Source organism: Oryzias melastigma, linkage group LG7 (assembly GCF_002922805.2).
Source record: "Oryzias melastigma strain HK-1 linkage group LG7, ASM292280v2, whole genome shotgun sequence".
Lineage (NCBI taxonomy): Eukaryota > Metazoa > Chordata > Actinopteri > Beloniformes > Adrianichthyidae > Oryzias > Oryzias melastigma.
Window position 1 is genome coordinate 26,254,050 of NC_050518.1, and position 20,253 is coordinate 26,274,302.

Below are 20,253 nucleotides of genomic sequence, written 5' to 3' on the forward strand. Positions count from 1 at the left end.
CGCTTTAAAATCAGTGCTGTTCACTTCTTCTGCATCTCCAACAAAAAGGCCTGATCACAGCCCTTGAGGAGCACATTAGGACCATCTTGATGGATTTCTGGGTTTTCCTCCTCCTCCTCCTCCTCATCCTGTCTGCTTGTTTCTGTTGCTGCTCGTGTTTCTGCCTGAACACTAATTACCGCCGTTTTCTTTCCGGACCTTTCATGTATTTTTCTCTCAGATAACGAGCGTGATTAAGGCAGATGTTCAAAGCTGTCATGACTGTCAAATGTATGAAGACTCAGCACCTGCTGCAGTGTGAGGAAGAGCTGCAGGTTTCAAAGACAAGATCAGCTTCTGGCTGTCATGGCTGCTGCAATTGGCTGGTCAGAAGCACTGAAGACTGTGTGGACTCCTCCAGCTGTGAGGAGGCAGACGTGGATGCAGGAGAACACCGTCTTTCTGTCAGAATCTACAGATTAGCAGTGAACCAGCCCCCGTGATGGACCCCTCTGACTCTGGGCTGCACACGGCACGCACAGCCCTGAGGTTGGGTTTCAGACACATTTTGAAAGCTCTCTCAACAAGGTCTCAGTGTAATTGCTTTGGCAATCGCAGGGTTCTCATATGGCCAAAACAAGTGAACAAAACAGAGAAGCGCTCCAGGGTCTAAAATAACTTCGCAAACCCAAGTAGGTGTGAAAAATGCATTTGCTCCATGGTTTGAATGCCAAAAAAAGAAAGTACAGCAGCTGATGTTTTGCAGCGTGCATGAAAAGTTAATGAAAGACGGGGAAGAGGGAAGGAAGAATACGGATTTGTGCTGAGAAACAAAAGCATTTCTGCTCAAGGATCTTTGTTTCAAACCAAACAGGTTTGTGGAGTCCATGTTGCGTTCGAGGACTGTGGAAAGAGAGCATGTGCGGTCATCTTTGAAGAGTTGCAGAAATGTTTCCTGACTTCAGTCTCTCATCCTGATCCCATTTAGATCCCTTTAGATGGTTCAAATTTGGCTTCAAAAAACGCTGTTGTTCACCTTTCAGCTTATCAGTCGCCACAGCGAACCCTCTTTCACTGATCTGCACAGGTGGTTTGGCAGACATTTTGCCAGCCCTAAAGGTTACCAGGTGTTTGCCTACATAAACTACAATAATTACTCCCCACCATTGCCTCCTTCTGACCCCCCCTCACTGGCTGAACAGCTGCTTCAGCCACTTGGGTCAGAGCTGCACACGGATACTTCATTAAAAAATGCTTGTTTTCAAAATAGCAGCTTTTCTGTTGGTTTTATGTCTATAACAACCACTTTATTTTTTGGTCGTCTCGGAGTGACGAACAGATCTATGTCATTTTCAGAAGGATCCTCTAAAGTAAATTTTTGAATTTCCTTGACAACCAAAGTTTTTTGTTAGCCACGGCCACATTCCTAACACGTTGATGTTGAATGTCAAATCATTTCGATCAGCTTGAACCGATTCATGTAGTAATTTTTTACAATATTCCAGTAAAAAATGTGCAAACAACAGGAGAGACGGTATCACTGTTCAAAATCTACAAATTCAAAGACCAACTTTTTTTTTCAAAGTAGTTTCCCAAAGATGCTCGAGGAGTTAGGGGGAGAAGATAGATTAAAATCCCTAGATGGACTTTAGATTTGTAGATGTTGTAGATGTACATTTTTTTTAATTCAAGAGGGCAGCTTCTTCCCGAGGTCAAAGGTCAACAGAACTTTGTGGTGGTAAGCCTAAACTGGCAGCATGTGTGTGAAGTTTTATGAGATATACACACACAATTCCTTGATGTGGCACACGTGCAACATTATGATTTTTGTGTTTAAAAACTGTGCATTAATTAGCCCCGCCCTCCTTAAGTCTGCTGCCTCAAAACTTCTGTCAGGCGTTACAATTAAAACCAACCTTTCCAATAATAATCCTGTTTGAATACAGTCTTTGTGTTTGTGTGCTCACTGCTGCTTTTGTGTTTGTACTTAATGCCAGTGGGACATCATTAAAATGATAAAAGTAACCATAGCCGAGGGAGACCAGAAATAGAAGTGTAAATCTGGCAGCAGTGATAGTGTACGGCGGGACCGTGCAGCAAAGGGGCAACAGAAGGATCTACTGCTGCTTGAGGAGAGTTTTCCTCACGAGGACGGCCGTCAATGATTCAAATTTAACCTGCAGACTCTTTCACAGCCGGACCGGACACAGTGACTGCTGTTCAGACGCCTGTAAAACTCTAACATCACCTCTTTGTATGTCTCATGTTTGACAGGTTTTGTTTGGGTGGGGGTCTATCCTGAGATGCACCTACTAGGATTTATAAACGATTCTGAATCATTTTGTGAATTTGTAATAATTGCTTATTGAAAATGAATGAGATTCTACGTCAAACACGTTAAACACGCCGGGGGGTTTATCACTCTGACCCTTTGGAAGAGCGCACAAACGTGGCTGCATGACCCCATCCACCCCGACCTCATTTAAACTGATGTTTAGAACGTTTGGCTTTTTTAATGGAGACCGTCAAAGAGGCCAAAGAGGTCTGCTGTGTGAGTTGTGCCGTACCAAACTAAAGTATTTGAGGAACACAACAAACATGGCAAACCGTGTGGCGCACTTCCACTCTGCAATCAATAGCTAAACTGTCAGCACTATTTATTTGGATTCAGGAGTATCCATTGAAGCTGATCTCTTGATGAAAGACTTTATTATGTTTAAGGTTGTTGAGTTCAGGGAAAAATAATTGGTTGAAAACTCTCCTATTGTTGATGCTGTAAAAGGTTTTGATTATCAAACAATCATTATTCTAGTCTCCATGTTTATGCTCTTAATAAAAGTTAAAATACTTACAAATACAGTTTGGTGGATAAACGTAAGTTATATTAGTGTAGTTGTGTTGTGTGGTGAAGAGAGCAGATTCAGGATGATAATCGTTTTATAATCCAAGTGTTTCTGTCTGAACATTGACTGTATCTGTAGACTGGACTGAGTGTGACGTCATCCATAGAAAATGTTTCACATTTGGCTCCAACCACAGAAAGTTCATTTAGTTGCCATTTTTTCATGATACGGACGTTGCCAGGGAATCGTCAGTAAGCAGTGATTGGTCAGAGTCAATCTTTCTATGGCAACCACCCTCACCAATGAGGAGGGAGCTTGTTGGAAGGCCACACCCCTACCACTTAAAAGAGGGCTACACAACATCTGTCAAACATTTTGAACGTTGGACGTTCAGAGCCAGCGAGTTATGCCAACTTTTACTGAAGCATCTGACTGGTCAGGTTTACAACTTGAATACTTGAGCCACAGAAAAAACATTAAAACATGAGGATCATCAAGAAGATGCTAAAAAGGTATCAGAGCAAGAATGGTCATTTTGACCAATAGAATGACGAGTAGTGCTGCCACAGGCAATTATTTAATAGTCGGCTAATCACTGATTATTTTTTTCGATTAGTCGACTAATCAGGTCATGCGCAAACTGGATGTAAAGGACACCTCTCAACCATCATTAGCTTTAAACTAACTACAAACTAGATATATAGCATTAGCTGTGATAATGCTAGTGTGAATGCTGGAAGCTGAATTTGGCTGCTGAAAGTTGAAGATGCTGAAGCTGATAGCCTGTTAAAATTTTTGTTAATTGCCAAATTAGCCTAAAAATTTGAAAAAAAAGCCTAAATTAGCCAAAACAGCTAGCATGCAGCTGAAATACTATATTAGATGAACTCTAAATTAGTCTAAAAAGCAAAAAGCCCAAATTAGCCAAAACAGCTATCATGCAGCTAAAATATTAGCTAAACTCCAAAATAGCCTAAAAAACCTTAATAAATGCCAAAATAGTCCACAAAGCTAGCAGAATGTCATTATAGCTTTCAGCTTTACTACACTCTGACACCAAATATAAAGTAACGACTTATCGTCTATTAAATTAGTCGTCGACTATTTTGAAAGTCGATTAGTCGTCGAATAGTCGACTAATCGTGGCAGCACTAATGATAAGTAACGGCTGTTGATGTCTCTATAGAAGTTTATTGTCTATATTGTACTTACTTCCTGTTTGGAACACCAGGGGGGCGTGGCCACTCCGTCTAAATCTGAGATACAATCAATGGTCTAGAATCATAATCAAATTGTAAGGTGCCTAAAGAGCCCCTCCCCTAGTGGGCGCTGTTTTCCGTCTCCTCCTATCAGACCTAACCCTTCCCTCACCTTGGCCTTTCTGCTCCCTTTCATGTAATCAAACATTTTTTCCCGCCTTTGGTCTGTCTTTGTCCAATCCATCGTTCCCACAGACTCTAAGCTGCTGCCGGTACCGGCCCGTTTGTCCAGCTTCAGAACCGGCTCCAGAGCGAACTGCTACAGGAAATGGATGATCCCCTATTTTGTGCCGATAAAAGAATGGAGCGCTGGCTCTCAGCCCCCAAACTCATCATTCTGGTGCTTTCTTTTGCTGTTTGCCTTTCTGTTGCTGTGATAAGAGCCGAGCAGCACCAGAAAAGCTGTTTGTTTTCAACTCCGCCTCATTTCTTCTCTTTTATTTCTACTCCTTCTAAGAAGCAATTTCTCATTTTGAGCCGCTCAGATGAGATGGTCTTTTTCTTTTTTAATTTTAACCCTCAGTGTTGGGCGACTGCTGTGAGATCAATAGTTGACTGCATTTGTGCCCGAGGAACACTCACCACAGATCAATAGAAGCCATGTAGGGTTGATTTTCCCCCTCAGATATTTTACCAGGTAAAGCTGCTGCCTTCTGTTTGGTTGCTTTCTTTATTGGCTCTGCAGCTGACACAATGCACCACCTATAGACTCTTTTCTGTAGATAATCATAACAGGGCTGGACTGTGTAGAAAATCCTCTCCCTCTGCGGGCTGCACTTTCCAATCCTCAGATTTGTAAAAATACAAAAAGAGATTTTTTTCCTCCAATCTGGACAAAGAAAATCTTTTTAAATGTGTTTAATGTTGTGATTCAGGAGGCATGTCTGCATAAATAAGCCACCTTTGAGCACTATGGAAAGTTTCCAACCCCATCCTGTCGAGAGATGCTGTTCTGTGCCGATTGCATCGCAGACCGTCGCCATAGCAACATGTCCCCGTCCCTGCAAAGGTGTTTTGGTGTAGCTACAATGATAGAGAGGCTAGAGCCTCCTTATGAAGAGAAGTATAGAGAAAAAGACAGAGTAGGGGGGCTGCTAAAAGCCGCCCGGCTGGGGAGCACATTTGTATTACTTAGTGTCAGCTGCAAAGAAAGAGACCTTTTATTGAGGAGTAAGTGGAAGATGTCCCCGAGGAGTGTTAGAGTTTAATGAATTTAAGCTTAATCAACATTAATGTGATGTCGCGGAGATGCCACCAAGCTGCATCTCCATCCATCATCTTTCCGACGCGGTAACTAGTTGACGTGGAAGTGCAGATTTAATCGGCCGGGGACAAACGGCTTCTTCTGACCCGGCTCGTCACGTATGCATCGTTAACCCCCCCAGCAGTTCTGGAGCTTTTCTTGTCGCTCACGTAAAGTGCAGGACTTTTAATTATTCATCCTCAGTTCTGTCACCACCTGAGCCAAACGGCTCCGCTCTTCAATAATTTCAGAGGAACACCGAGGAGCTTCAGCCTCAGAGCTTCCACCTTCCCGAAGGAACCGTCACGACTTTGTTGCTGCGATTTTGTCGAGACTCGTTGAGTTTGGAAACGACCCATTTCTCACCATTTCATTCTGTTTGTGGAAAATGCAACAATTGTTGACTGTATCAGAGAACCGGACTGAGTGTGATAAAAAAATGGTCTTCTTCCAGCTCCAATCAAATTAAGTCAATTCCGTCGCCATTTTTGTGGAGCTAGACATCGTCAGCAGGGATGCAGGGAAAAAAATCAATTTGACAATATATTGCAATATTGAATTTGATGATATTTGCGTCAATTTAAAGTGCTGACAAGACAATGTTTAATTAGTTATTTATGAGCAAACGTTGGTTAACATCTTACTTTTGTTTTCCACCTAAACCCCAACCACTAGTTGGCATCAGAGCACACTGAGAGGATTTCAGCAGCTCTGCACCAAAACCACAACTACAAGAGAACCAGCTTTATTAAATGTTCAGTCAGCCTTGCGGCTTTTGCTGTTATTAGACATGTTCTACTCAGTTTTTACTTGGGATGCGTACCGGACTGAAACTCTGTGCCACGTTGCTGCCCGCATCACACCCAAATAAAAGCAGCATGAATTAGCTGGAGTAAAAGCCACTTGTTGATGCGATACAGCTGCAGTGCTCAACGCTGTGATCATTAAATAAAATGAACGTTACCATTTTATTATAATGAAAGACATATTCATATTCAGAGAGTTTTTTCTTCAAAGTCATATTATTTAAAAAGGAAAGTGAAAACTTGTTTTGTTCTTATATATGGTGATTCGTATCGTATCACTACACCTTGGCCAAAACACACCCCTAGTAACCGTGATTGGTCAGAGTCGGTCAGAGTCAGTGTTTCTATGGTAACCACTCTCCAATCAGAAGTGAGCTTGTTGGAAGGCCACGCCCCTTCCACTTGAAAGTGGGCTACATGAAACCTGTCAAACATTTTAAACGTTGGACATGGTGGCCAGCAGGCTCCACCCACTTTTATTGATGCATCTGATCGGTCAGTTTATAACTTAAAGAACCAACTACAGAAAAACGATCATGAAATAAAAGAGGATTACCAAAAAGATTAAGATTAAGAATTAATCTATAGAAGTCTCTGGGATTTTGCGGGTACTTCCTGTTTTGAACGCCAGGGGGCGGTCCAGTTCTCATATAGAGTTAATGGTACTGACGCACCAAAACACTGCAAGTGAAGCCATGTTCACACCGCCGTCTGCTTCGCTTGTTCGAGGTACCAATTCCAATAGAACTCCATGTAAACAGGTTTCTGGCTTCTGCCTTCAAAACTCGTACGTCTGTGTGTTCTGACACGAGTTTCTACAGCTGTTGTCAGGCTTTACGTTCAAAACGCACATCCACTGAACGCACTTTGATGGTTAAACCAGGTCGGACTTTGACCAATCAGGAACTCGGATTTGGCAGTGACGTATGGATGGCATCCACATGACCTTTGTGCAATCCTAGACATGTGTACATTAAAACAGGGTCATCTGGACCCCACAACACAGTGCTGAACTTTTGTTTTCTTCAATGATTTTTTGATTTTCCCTGGTGTCCGTGGCAGACATGAAACCCCGACCACCGTCATCCACATTTGTCATGGGATGGATAATCCGTCAATGTAAGGCTTGGGTCATCTGGACCTCATAAGATAGTACAAGGTAAAGTTCACAGAAGAGCTGAAAACTGAAAAGGAAAATTGAAAGAAGTCAATTGAAAACTGATCAGGAGGAGAAATCCATGATTTGAGTTTGTGTCTGTCCAGAATTCTATGACATCAACTCTTTCATTTATTGGACTCAAGCTGTGAAAGAAAAATTCTGGAGTGAGATTCACAGATATACACCGCTTTGGCATTTCAGAAGAACAAGAACCCGTGTTCAGTGCGTTCTTGAACGTGCATTACGCACAGTTTGACCGTATCTTAGAGCTGAGCGGACAGAAACAGGAACTTCCTGCTCCGTGTGTCTGAATCCTCTGAATCTCCCCCATGTGGGGCAAAAAGCCGTGATGGACTGTCATCCTCCGGATCTGCCCATACCAAAGATGAGAGTGTAACCATGAGACTCGGCACTGCTGAGTTCAAAGAGGAAGTGTGCTTGTGTCTTTTGATCCATAAACTCCACTTAAACCTCACAAACCCACACTGTATCTGGAGGCATCAGAACTGGCAATAGGAGGTGGAAAATTGCCACCAAAGAAATATGGCGCACTTTCTTTGAACTTCTAAAGCGTGACATTTCTCCGCCGGGGCTTTAATCACCGCAGCTCCGTCCTCCTGCTTTCATTCCCAGCTGATGCTCGGGGAGCATTCTTTAGATTCTGACACTGTTTAACCCACGAGTCGCCCAAACGCAGGGCGGCGCGTAACCCGGCCAAGATGTTTGTCTGGACCAGCAGGACGCCAACGGGCAGATTGACAGCTTTCTGACCAGCTTAACTAAATCCAAATGATGAACCTGCAGATTATGAACTGATCCTCATCCATGCAATTGTGACGGCGGCCTCATAAATGCGACGCTTCCTGGTGGAAAAATCTTCGGTTTGTTTGGATGTCTGTGGTGCTTCTTGTAAAATCAGAGCATGTCTGTCTCCAGAACATGTCTGGTGGTCCGCCTGTGTTTGGGTATCAGCCCTCCAGGTAATCTGCTGTCTGTCAAACCGGGTCAGAACCGGCACCGCTGGAATATGCTGTCAGCAGAAGCTTCTGCTCGTGTTTTTGTTTCCCGGCCATCAGGGTAGATATCGGTGTTCCCATTAACTGCCAAAGTTTTTGTTGTAGTTTTCCTGCTCCAGAGAAATTGGAAGTGTCAAAAGTGTCAGGTGTCAGGAGGGGTTTCCCAGAAAAAGAACTCCCAGTATTTTATTATGCAGGTAATGCACTGAGTCCAGACCTGCAGTCAACACCTCCACGCCGACAGAACCCTCAGCGCCGGTGTCTGTCTTTTGTCAGGCGGTCTCGCTCCGGGCCACGGCCAGATTCCCTTACAGGAAAACTGATCCGGATTCACCTCCAGATCTTCTCCTCCCGTTCTTCCATCGCATAAAATGTTTGTTCTTCTTTCATCAGACGATATTTTTAGATCAGAGAAATAGTATTACCATCAGACACTTTCTGCTGCGCTCGTCTGACACCATTTGATTAAATTTCACCTCCAGCCCCTTTTGTGGTTTTGTGTCAGACGTTCACACAGTGAGAAGTGAAGACAGAGCAGTGGGCCAGTCGTGACAGCGCCTTCACTCCTGCAGCCGGCCGCACACCCCCACACCCCCACACACCCACACACCCACACACACACATGCTGCTAGGAATATAAATGCCCTCATAGATGACTCCATGCACACACTTCTTTGTCTTCAGGTACAAGACAGTGTGAGCTCAGGTAGATGTCAGCCGGTCCCCTACAGGGACCAGTGTGCAAGTCAAAACCAACCTCCTCACCTGTCACTCTGTGCACACACACACACACATACAGAAAGTGTGTTATATGAGCATAAACCCAGAATAAGACGCCTGCGGCAGATGCAGTGTGTTTGTGTTGGTGTGTGTCTTCCTGTGTGCGCACATTGCTTGATTGTCGTTCAAGCGCCACAAACGTGCCTCACCAGTGAGCTGGTGACTTCCATGTAGCCCGAGCCTGCGGCCTGCGAGCCGGCGATAAGGAGGTGTGAGGGTGACACAGATCGCCTCAACAACCAAGGAGTTTGGAAGCGGTCAGCTGGGTTTTTGTGATCTGTCGTCCATCGATTTCCAATCAGCTCGGCTACCTGTGGGAGCTGGCCTCCTCTGTTAACGCCCCCACTGCTGAGCCAAGGACGCCCCGCCAGCTGGCGGTCCCGGCGCCGTGTGAGTGGGCGCGGTGCCACGGCAGCTGTCGCTCCCACCGTACGGGTCAATTACTCTCTGAGTTGATGTTTTGTACACATGCAGGCGTGTTGCTGTTTACCAGGAGGGAGAGAGGGAGGGAGGGAGAGGGTGTCGGTTCTGATCTCTGAGGCCTGAAAGAGCTGCTGCTCCGAGGACGTTCTCCTGGTCTGTTGAGCCTCCATGTTTGCAGGATATGCAGAAGAATCTCCTGAATAATCTGATTCCAGCTTCACACATTCTGTCTGATGTTCTCCACAAAACCTCCAGATACGTCGGACTCTTGACTAAAGCAGCTGAAACTGCTGTTTTGTTCTTCCGACTGTCTCTCTTTGTGTTTGTGAGCTAACTTTTCCCTCCTCTGTGTCTGACAGGCTGCAGGGGAATGCTGTGCGGCTTCGGCGCCGTGTGTGAGCGTGACCCGGCCGACCCGGCGAAGGCCAACTGTGTCTGTAAGAGGGGGGAGTGTCCGTCCTTGGTGGCTCCCGTCTGCGGCTCTGATTCCTCCACCTACACCAATGAGTGCGAGCTGGAGAAAGCCCAGTGCCAAGCACAGCGGCGCATTAAGGTGCTGCGGAAGGGGCCGTGCTGTAAGTACCCCAGAACATGAACAAATAATACCCACTTTAGTAAATCGCCTCAATTTGGGTTCATGAACTCGCCCTTTTATTCAGAAAGAGACAATAATGTGATGTGATGACACGCTTTCTCTGCCAATAACATCATGGGGTTTGTTAAATGTGCTGTTTAAATGTTTAAATAAATCCAAAGGACAGGGGAGTTTAGCAGGTCAGGTTGTTATTGAAAAAAGGTCACAAAGAGAGACAGTTTATTGGTGCTGTAGCGACAAATAGGAAGACTTTAGAGCAGGGGTGGGCAAATGTTTAGACTTGTGGGCCACAAAGGGTTCTAAACTGTAATAGAAGGGCGGGACCAGAAGTAGATGTGTACAGTCGTCTCATAGGAGAAAGGAAGAAATCTGAGGCTTTTGTCCTCATTTCGAGTCAGTTACACTGATGGTTGTTGTCCTGCGGGGAAAACGCAAACTTGCAAAAATGCTGCGTTCATGTGGTTTAAATGATCTGAAAAATGATTAAAAAACACACGTGAAACAAATCTTCCAACACCGGAATGTATAATAACTTTCTGCACCTTTAGACACAGGTCAATGTATTTGTTATGAACCATCTATGACACACCAGAATTACAAGGAAAAGCAAGCATTATATAGGAGTCTACTTATATATGTAATTCATTCCAGTGTTGCAGGCCAGACTGAATAATTAAACGGGCCGCACATGGCTCCCGGGCTGTAGTTGGCCCATCTCTGCTCTAGAATAAACCACAAGTTCAGTTTTGCCTTAAAATAACTGATGAGATTAACCCCACTGACTGACTGACAGACAGTTGTCTTAAACTATGATCAAAAGAAAAAAATCGTTATTTTATTTAAAGTCATTTTTTCAGCTTTTTTTGTCACGCTCTTGGAAAAAAAACGATGTTAACAAACTCTTACCTAAAAACACAAACTTTTTATGGAGCTGCTCCAGACTGACTGTTTCTGCAGCTTCTGGTTCCTCAAGCTCTGATTGGCCAGCATGAAACATGAGCATCCCTTAGCCCTATGTGTCAAAGTCTTTGACACATGTGGGTAATTCTATCCGGCCCTCCAGATCATTTTATTTTATTGTTATTAATGACCCGATGTTATCTTGCACTTATTTCTAACTTGTATAAATTTAAGGTTTAAGTTGATTTTTTCTGGAATAATATTCCTGTCTTTTTGTTATTCTTAGTAATTACAGTTTAAAGTTTTCAAAATGTAGTTCTGCCCGTGACCTCAGGTGTGTTTTGGATTCTGGCCCCTTGTGTGTTTGAGTTTGACACTCCTGATGTAGCCAATCAGAATCTCTTTCTCCTACTGACAGAAAGACACTTTATGAAACAAAACCGACTGTTTGGTTTGAAAAGGTCGTTAAAATATTTCAAAGTAACTCATATTGTGACAACAAAAGCAGTAATTACTTCATGAAAAACGTAACTGCATCATTCTAAACACTGGAGACTGAGTTTGATCCTAAGTTACAGTAAGTTACTGCTCACAACTGGGAATACAGATGAAAATCCTCTGGAGGACGATGCTGCACGCAGAGGTTAAACACAACAGGGTAAAGAAAAACGCTGGAAGAGGTTCGAGCCAGTGAGTGAATGATTGAGTAAAATCCAGAGAGAAAGGGTTTTACTGCGAAGGCTCTAATGACAGTTTATGGAGGCTTTAGGCCATCAGACGCGCCATAATTATCTCTGGCAACAACAGAAGGCGGCCATGTGGAAAAGAAAAAAGATAAAAAATGATGATGCTAATTCTAGTATTGCTGATAATAGCTGCACGCTCAACATCCAAACACATCTCTGGATCCGCCATCTGACATGAATTAAGTCAATTCTGCACATTTGCCGTTTAGACCTTTGATGAAGCTCCTCCTGCTAAAATGAATGCATGCATGCAGCTTAATGCATGACATGCAACCACAGAAAGACGCTGAGGACACAGAAACTTTCCTCTTCATTGTTCTGCACAGTTGTACTTGTACACAGACAGCTGACCTCACAGGTTTGGTAAACAGAATTATATTTTACTTTTCATATGCAGGAAGTTGGACGAAGCTCAACACCATGGTCTCTGAAATATTAGCAAAACACAGCAAACAATGCAGAAGCGTGTTCGCTCATCTGCTGCTCTCTGTCTCCTCAATGCAACACGCTGTCGCTGTGATTTATATTGTAATCAATGCAAAAATATGCCCTCTACAAAATAATGACTTCAGGGGAAATAATGAATGAAGTTAAATAGTGACAAACCAGCTGCTTTCCATGAGGGGAGGGGGGGGGGGGGGCTGCTGGTTCCTCAGTCCTGGTCTGAGCAGAATATCAAACATGTCGATCCGTTTGGTGTCATTAACACACTGTCATGTAACGGGTCGTCAAAGAGGCCAAAACATGTCACATATTTGTGCAAAACATCCCAATCACCAACTGTCAATGTTTAGATGTGTTGTTAAAGTTTGCTCCGTCAATAAAAAGGTTTTGCTGTAACTGAAATGAGAAGTTTGTAAAAAAAGTTTTGTGACTGTAGAAAAATAATTGTCTCTAAAAATACGTTGTGTGTGAAACCTCATGCACACATACGAGCGTGAGCATTGATCTACAGACAAAACCCAAGTTACAATTCTTTTGCTTCTCAACTAATCAACCAATCAGTAACCTGTAACTGTTACTCAATCAGAGCACTGCTTTGACCTGCCAACCAAAAGGAAAAAATAGACAATTAAAAAAGTTTCTTCACTCTACACTGGGGGTGTCAGTGATTTTGGTTTGGGGGCCACATTCAACCCGTCTGATCTCAAGTGGGCGGGACCAGGAACATAAGAACAAAATAACCTATGGTCAGCTTGTTATCTGTCGCTTTATTTTTGTTTTGTATTTTCTCAATTGGAAAAAATCTCAAAAAACCAAGTAGTCTAAACACTTATTATCTTTTTGACAACAACATTGTGCTAACTGTGACGTCACACCTGATCATTTTTAAAGCAACTTATCACCGGTGAGGCTGGCAGGAACCCAACTGTATCTTAGCCAGAGCTAAGTAGCACTTGCAAAGAAATGCGGTTTATTTCACCTCTTGTTATGCCAGCATTTCTTTTGCTTTGCTTCCCCATAACTTGCTAAAGTAATGGGGTCGAAACTTGATTTTTTTTTATTCAACATCAATATTTTTTTTCATCATGCCACTTTTTTGAAGAAATTGAAATACTCTTGTTTAATTCATGAAATTATAGTCAAAAACCATCTGTGTGCTGCTGTGTACCGGTTGAAACGAGGTATAACAGTTGAATTTTGTGATTGGTCGACTGGTGACAGTCTCAGAAGTTTCATGTCATCATGCTCTGCAGCTCCAGTATAAAAGCCCCGCCCATCTTTGATTATATAACGATTGGTCGTTAGCTTTACCTTTAGCATGACTCGTAGATGTGTTCATTCAGTTGTCAAAAATCTACTGGATTACACAACTTTCCAGTGGATGTGGAAGTTAGGGAACAGAGGTAGAGTCTGTCCTGGTGACTGATTTAAAGAACGTTTCACTCGGGATTGTTTGTTTTATTAGCTATGATGCTAGCAGCATTTTACCACTCTCAGACTCTGGTCCTCTTCAGACCTGGAGGCAGCGTCTCGAGCATTGATATATTACTGGATGGACCCTTGACTATTCACTGCTACTGACAGAGACGTGCACACAGGCACCACTGCTATGCATTGAGTCACGTCAACAGAACGCAGCTGTTTCAGTGGAAGCCATGCAGAAATCAACCACAAAAAATCATGCTAGCTCCCTCATTTTAACAGATTGTGTGGTGTATTTAATTTTTTATTATCTCTAAAAACTAAGCTGTAAATAGTACAAGAACTGCACCTTCTAGTGTTACAGGTAACTTGCTGCAGTCAAATGAACAGATTTTGCCTTTGTGCCAGATGTAGCACTCAAAAAGTTCTGTGGAGAAACTTGGATCACTTCACTCGGTACCCCTCTTCATATTTTTTTGCTTTTTAATTGAACATAACAAAGACAAACCACTCTCCATATTGAAGATATATGCTAAATAAAGCTAGCTTAACTGTCAGTCATAGCTCCAAGCCACACCTCCACCACTCAGTCTGGCTTGACTAGCCCCGCCCCCTTTTTGGTATTTTTCACATGAGGGTTGAGAATGGAGTCAGCGTTTGTCAATTGTCTGTCACTCTGAATTGGGTGAGGATGTGTGATGGAAATGATACATTTCCTCCTTAGTTTTCATCCATGACATTTAGTGACTTTTGCTCACAGTTAGAAGTCACAAGATTTGTTTGTTTCTGACCAGGAGATTCTATCATGATGTATAAACATTTCATTAGTACAACCTGTCCATATTAGATATGGCACTTCTGATCCTGTCTTCAGTTCCTGATTAAAGTTGTTTGTATGACTGTATAAAAGGGAAACGTCATTCATAGGCAGAACTCTGCAGACTCCTCCATGCTTGCTAAGCGTGTCCTTTTCTCTACTCTGTTTAATACCTTCTTGAAACCGTTTGACAAACATTTCTTTATTCCATCCGATCTAACAATTTTTCCACCACAGATGAAGAGCAAAATTAAACTTAGTTTGAAATTCCTTTAAACTGGGACGTTCTAAATGAACATGTTCACAAAATCTGACTTATCTCTGTGATTTACATGAATGCTCGTATGAACCGAGCTCAGCCAGCTGGAATCTCACCATATTTGTTTGTTTTTACCTCAACATTGCAAAAAACCATGAAACCGAAGCAGCTCCACTGAAACCGTGTTCATCAAATGTCTGATTAAAGTTGAGCGCTTCTGCCGTGTTTCCACGTCTGCAGATGAAGCTGTAGGTCTGTTGGTAATTGACACTAAAAATCCTTCCGACTCCACTGTTGTGAGATGGAAGAAAGGCTCGTGAAAGTCCCGGGAAGGCAGCAGAAAGGCTTGTGTTCTGGCCCTGGTCCAATGAATCCTGTCAGTGGAGAAGGTCTGAGCAGGTCATCCTGAGGGGAGTTCTGCTGCTGGACGACGGAGAGAAAGAGCAGAGACGGCTCTGCGGAGGCGGCTGGTCTGCTACTTTAGTGTCGGTCCTCATTTGAATGATTCAATTGAAGTGGTGGCTTTTCACTGGAGGAGCGCTGCGAGGAAGCAGCTAATTCCCATCAATCCCGGCGTCTTTCCCAGCTCTCAGGATTACAGCCTCAACTTTTATTCCCCCAAATTCTACCGTTTGTGACGTGTCTGGACTTACATGGACTTCTCTGTTTGACTTCAAAGCAAACACTAACATTAGCTTTCCCCTACAACCTCTATCACACAAAGGGCCAAAATCCAAAACACACTTTAGGTCACGTGCCGAACAAGACAAACATGTATAGAACACTCTAAAACTATATTTAGAAACTTTAAAACCATAACTTTTTACCATAGTTATATAGCATTACCGCGATAATGCTAGTGTGAATGCTGTAAGCTGAATTTGAACCTGCTGAAGATGACAGTGCTGGTAGCCAGCTAAAATATTTGCTAAATACCAAATTATCCTTAAAAAGCAAACAAACAAAAAAAAACAATTTTAGCCAAAACTTCAATCTTCAAAATATTCTGAAAAAAACTGAAAAAATCCTAAATAAGCCAAAACAGCTAGCATGTAGCGGAAATATTATCTAAACTCCAAAACAGTCCAAAAAGCTAGCAGAATGCCAATTTTTAAAACTTTAAAACCATAACTTTTTAACAGAATTATAAATAAAAAGGCAGGAATATTATTTATGAATAAATTAACTCAAACCTTAAATAACTTTCAATATTTTACTCTCCACAAAAATATATTTTGTCAAAAATATACTTAGAAATGAGCGCAAGGTAACATCGGGTCATTGATAACTATAAAATAAAAAGATCTGGAGGGCCGGATCCGGCCCCCGGGCCTTGACTTTGACACGTGCACTACATGTATAACTCTTTAACACCTGAGACTTCACCTGTGACTCTTAAACACAAAATCTTTAACATTCTATAGCTTTTCAACCCTTAACATGATCATTCCAGTAGATTCTGGAGGAGCAAAGCGGCTCTTACAGTAAATCGTTCATGATTTACTGAACTGAGGCGATCAGCCTCTAAAAAAAAAGAACAGATCGCTGCTCTGAATCCAGCTACAGCATCTCAACATAAAGGCCTCCGGCGTCACTGTGGCAACTCTTTTTGTTGGATCGCATGACCTTGCTCCCAAACTAACAAGTGTCCATGTCACGGGCGTCTCAGCAGCTCATGAAAGTTCCCATAAATCACCAACAGCTTTCAAGGCTTGTAAAAATGGCAAATCAAATGCTACATGTTGCATGTTTGGCTAAACTGAACAGGAGAACTCAGGAGGATTAAAAGGAAAGTAGGTCCTATTGACTTCATCACCTTCAAAAACTTTAACTCTTTCATTCTTAATTGGCTAAACGGTTGAAGAATTAACCAATTAACATAAGTCCAACGGATTCTGGGGTGAAGAAAAGCTGAGAAGCAGCACTGTACGTTCAGGTTATTCATTAGAGTTACACCAGTTAATAGAGTGTGTTTGTTTTGCTGTCTCCAGTGGTTAAAGGGTTAAATCAATTAAAACAAAGATGATCTAGAAAATGTCCTTCCACGGATATAAGTGGCAAACATCTAAAAGCCTTTAAGTAGATTTGAAATGATTTAGAAGAATATTTGTCACATTTCTATTTTAACATCACCATTGCTTGGTTGGGGCTCGGATCTTGAGTCGGGAAAAGTTCTGGTCGGACGCTTCCTGTGTGACGACAGACGCTCCACCCTAACAGGTCCATTCCATTTTTCTATGGATCCACGACCAACACGGGTCTAAGAATGGTACCAGTCGGTCCTGCTTAACGGGCCCGTTTTGTAATGGAAACGCTCAAAAGTCCAGGTTCAGTCCGGCCCGGGTCAGTCCGATCTGGACCGCTCAGTTGAAATGAGGATAACCCAGTACCAGTACCCTAACTTGGTACCACTTCATGTCTGGCACTGGTTTAGGTTAGGTACCGCGTCTGGTGACGGGTTAGGTTGCCAGTACTGGGTATGGGTACCGGCACTGGACGCACCCCGAGCGGTACCGCGTCCTGAGGGTTGCAGAGCTCTGATTTACTATCAGCCAGCAGGTCAAAAAACGATGAGTTGGAGACATCCAAACCGAACGTTAACATGTGAAGTGTTGGGAATGAAACGGATACGGAGTGCCAGAGAGGCCAGACCGGACTGGATGCAGTCTGAGTGGCTCTTGGACCTCTCCAGTTACATAAAGACTCCGGTGTGCACACCGGACCGGATGCAGCGTGAGCCCGGGGTAACCCTTTGACTCAGAGCTTCAGGGTTGGATTTACTGATGCTCTGTAATATGTTCAGGTTTTGCTAAAGTTTTGTTTGATCAAGAAAACAAAAGGTCCAAATGTTTAACGAAAACCGGCTCTGGAGGTGTAAAGCTGCCCGCCTGCGGTCCAGACCTGTCATCCCATGACAAACCAGGGAGGGTCCAACTGTTGAGCTCTGCAAACTTCCAGCAGGAGAAAATGGAAAGCCGTTTCACTTTGAGAAGTGCAGCAGTTGTTCTCCTCAGAGTGCTATTAAGGGAAGATGAGATGCAGCGCAGCGGTAAACATGTCCCTGTTCCAGCAAGTCTGCTTCAGGCAACAAGCTGAAATGAGCTTATACTATGTGAACACAATAGAAATGTTTCCTGAGCGATTAGATAATTTTACTCGTCAAGCAAATAGAAGTCTATACAAGTGAATAATGAAGGAGGAATCGTGATCAGGCGGCGTTTCAAAGAAACTGCCTTTAGGCTGCTCTTCCTTCATTTGGCGGAGGCGTTCACGATCTGCGTTAACCGTCTCGACTTTTGGTTTGCCTCCAGTTTAGAAATCTTAATTAAAGCCTACATTTTGACACACGCCTCTCTCTCACAAGCGGCCATTCTTCTGACTGAATACTTCAGCAGGTTTTCATGCTGCTGCTCGCACCAGTTCAGCACCTGCTCTTATAACTCAGTGAGGACTCTGAGGATCAGGTAATAGTAGAAGTTTCCACCTGAGGACCGGACAGAATGATCCTCGTGTTGTTGAGGCGCTGGCACTTAGTGCCCCCCCAGCGCTCCGCTCTAATATTCTTAATTTGCCCCTTAATGGCTCAGACAAGCTCATGTCCAGCTTCTTCATTATCTCCCTTTTGTTCTAGATGACTGATTTGGGATCTGCAGGGTCACATTTCCATCGGTGGAGCGGGCAGGCGCCGAGCACTTAATGCTCGCTGATATTATTGGAATTAAAAGGCAGAGCCGGCTTCTAATTGGCCCTGCAGGAACGCCTGATAACGCGGTGTCAGGAGGGGGGGGGCACACCCTGACATCAGCTGTTGGGTCTCCTAACATTGTGAGATAACCCCCCCCATTCTACGGAGGAGCAGAGAAACTCATCTCTCCAGTTTTCATCCTTTTCTCTTTCGGTTGGACCGGGGTGCCGGGGCGTGTTCAGATTGATCAGTGAATATCGTTGTGGGAGTGTGTGAGCGCACGCTCATGTTCTTGAGAGGTGGCGACCCCCCCACTCTGTTGGAGCCACTCACTTGAGCTTCCCCGCCGTGAAGAGAAGAAAAAAAGTCTCGTAGACGCTATGACATGTTGCCCCCCGTGTGACCCCCCTTGGTATTCCTAAACGATGAGGTGCAGCTTGTTTCTGTTCAGGACCATCGGATGAGAGGAAACTTTCTGACGGAGTCGCTCATCGAGTTTAGGAAAGCTGCCAAACAGATTTGGGTTGAGAGAAGGTAGAAAAAAGGGTGCGAGCATCGACACACGTGTGTCCGTTTGTGTGCACGTGAGTGGTTAACTAGAAGAGAACTCTACCAGCTAATATGATTTCTAGGTCTCCATTTAAACACATACGATTCATAATTATTTCTCATCCTCCAATTTCTTGATGCTGTTTTTTTATTTTCTATTTTGGACCTTTTTGTCCTCCATTTATAATCCTCCATTCACCACTGTCAAAAGAGAAACATTGGACACAAATTCTGTAATTCTTTTATATTTAAATTTTAAGTTGTCATCAAATTAAAATTTTGGGTTGATGGTTTACTAAACTCAAAATTTGAAAAAAGCTAATATTTTTAAATGTAACACATTACAAAGCTTTTGTTAAATGATCCAATGTTTCACTTTTTACAGTGCAAACAAAACATATGGAGGGACAATGTTCTACGAGGTGAGCATTATCAAAAATGAATGGTTGACACGGAAGCCTGAACCTTCCGGCTGGAATTGGAGGACGCTTACTTCTGAAACATCCATTCATTTCTGATAATGGACACCTCATCGAGCATTATCCCATCCGTACCATGGTCACTTTAAATAAATGAACATTAAATCAATTACTAGTACTTTAGTCTTATTTTTTTTGTTGTAAATCGTTTTTCCAAAAACGCGGACTCCTTGATATGCGTTGTGGTGTGTTGTCATGGTAACGGCAGCAGAGCCTGCACCGACCTGGCTCTGGTGCCATGCAGGAAAGTATATGCTACCATCCTCTTACTGTTCCTGTGTACCATCCTTTTTTTTTTTTTTACATAAATAGGCTCATATATTTGTTATTTTCCCAGTTAACACCAGTTGTTCTTTAGCAGTTGTTTCCTCCTTCAACCACTAGAGGGCGCTGCATCTGAGGTTACGTATTTGCTACTGAGAGCGCAGAAGAAGTGTGGTCCCAAAACAAAGATGGAAGCGAATCCGATTGTTTTCTTCTTAAACTTTGACATTTCTCTTAAACAAATCAAAAGATTAGTGTTCTTGTATTTATTTCATTTTTTATTTTAGCTATGCTTGGTTTGGCAGATTTGTTCTGAAACGTCAGACTTTTCTCCTAAAATTGCGACTTAGATCTGGTTTTCTTCTTCTTGATCCAACATTTTTTGCTCTTGCGACTTATAGTCCTGAAAACACGGTGAGTGCTTGATGTTTATCATCTGTAGCTATTTGTCGTGAGGATCCCTGGAGGCGACTGTCAGAGCCGACTGTCCTCAGCCTGAAACCCAACCCGGGCTTTCAGTCTTTTGTATTGTCGTGGAGGTTCTGGGGGGCCGGCCAAAGCCCCCGCTTGTTCTTACCACGGGGC

The 20,253-nt window shown here is 43.2% G+C and overlaps 1 protein-coding gene across 2 annotated transcripts in view; it reads left to right on the forward strand.

Moving 5' to 3' along the window:
• Positions 1–20,253, forward strand: part of agrn (agrin) — a gene marked incomplete in the record, with an annotated part of 299,832 nt that overhangs the window by 156,110 nt on the left and 123,469 nt on the right. For both annotated transcript variants that reach the window (XM_036212931.1, XM_024293932.2), the window contains 1 exon segment: positions 9,868–10,083. In XM_036212931.1, the coding sequence (XP_036068824.1) occupies positions 9,868–10,083 (216 nt within the window).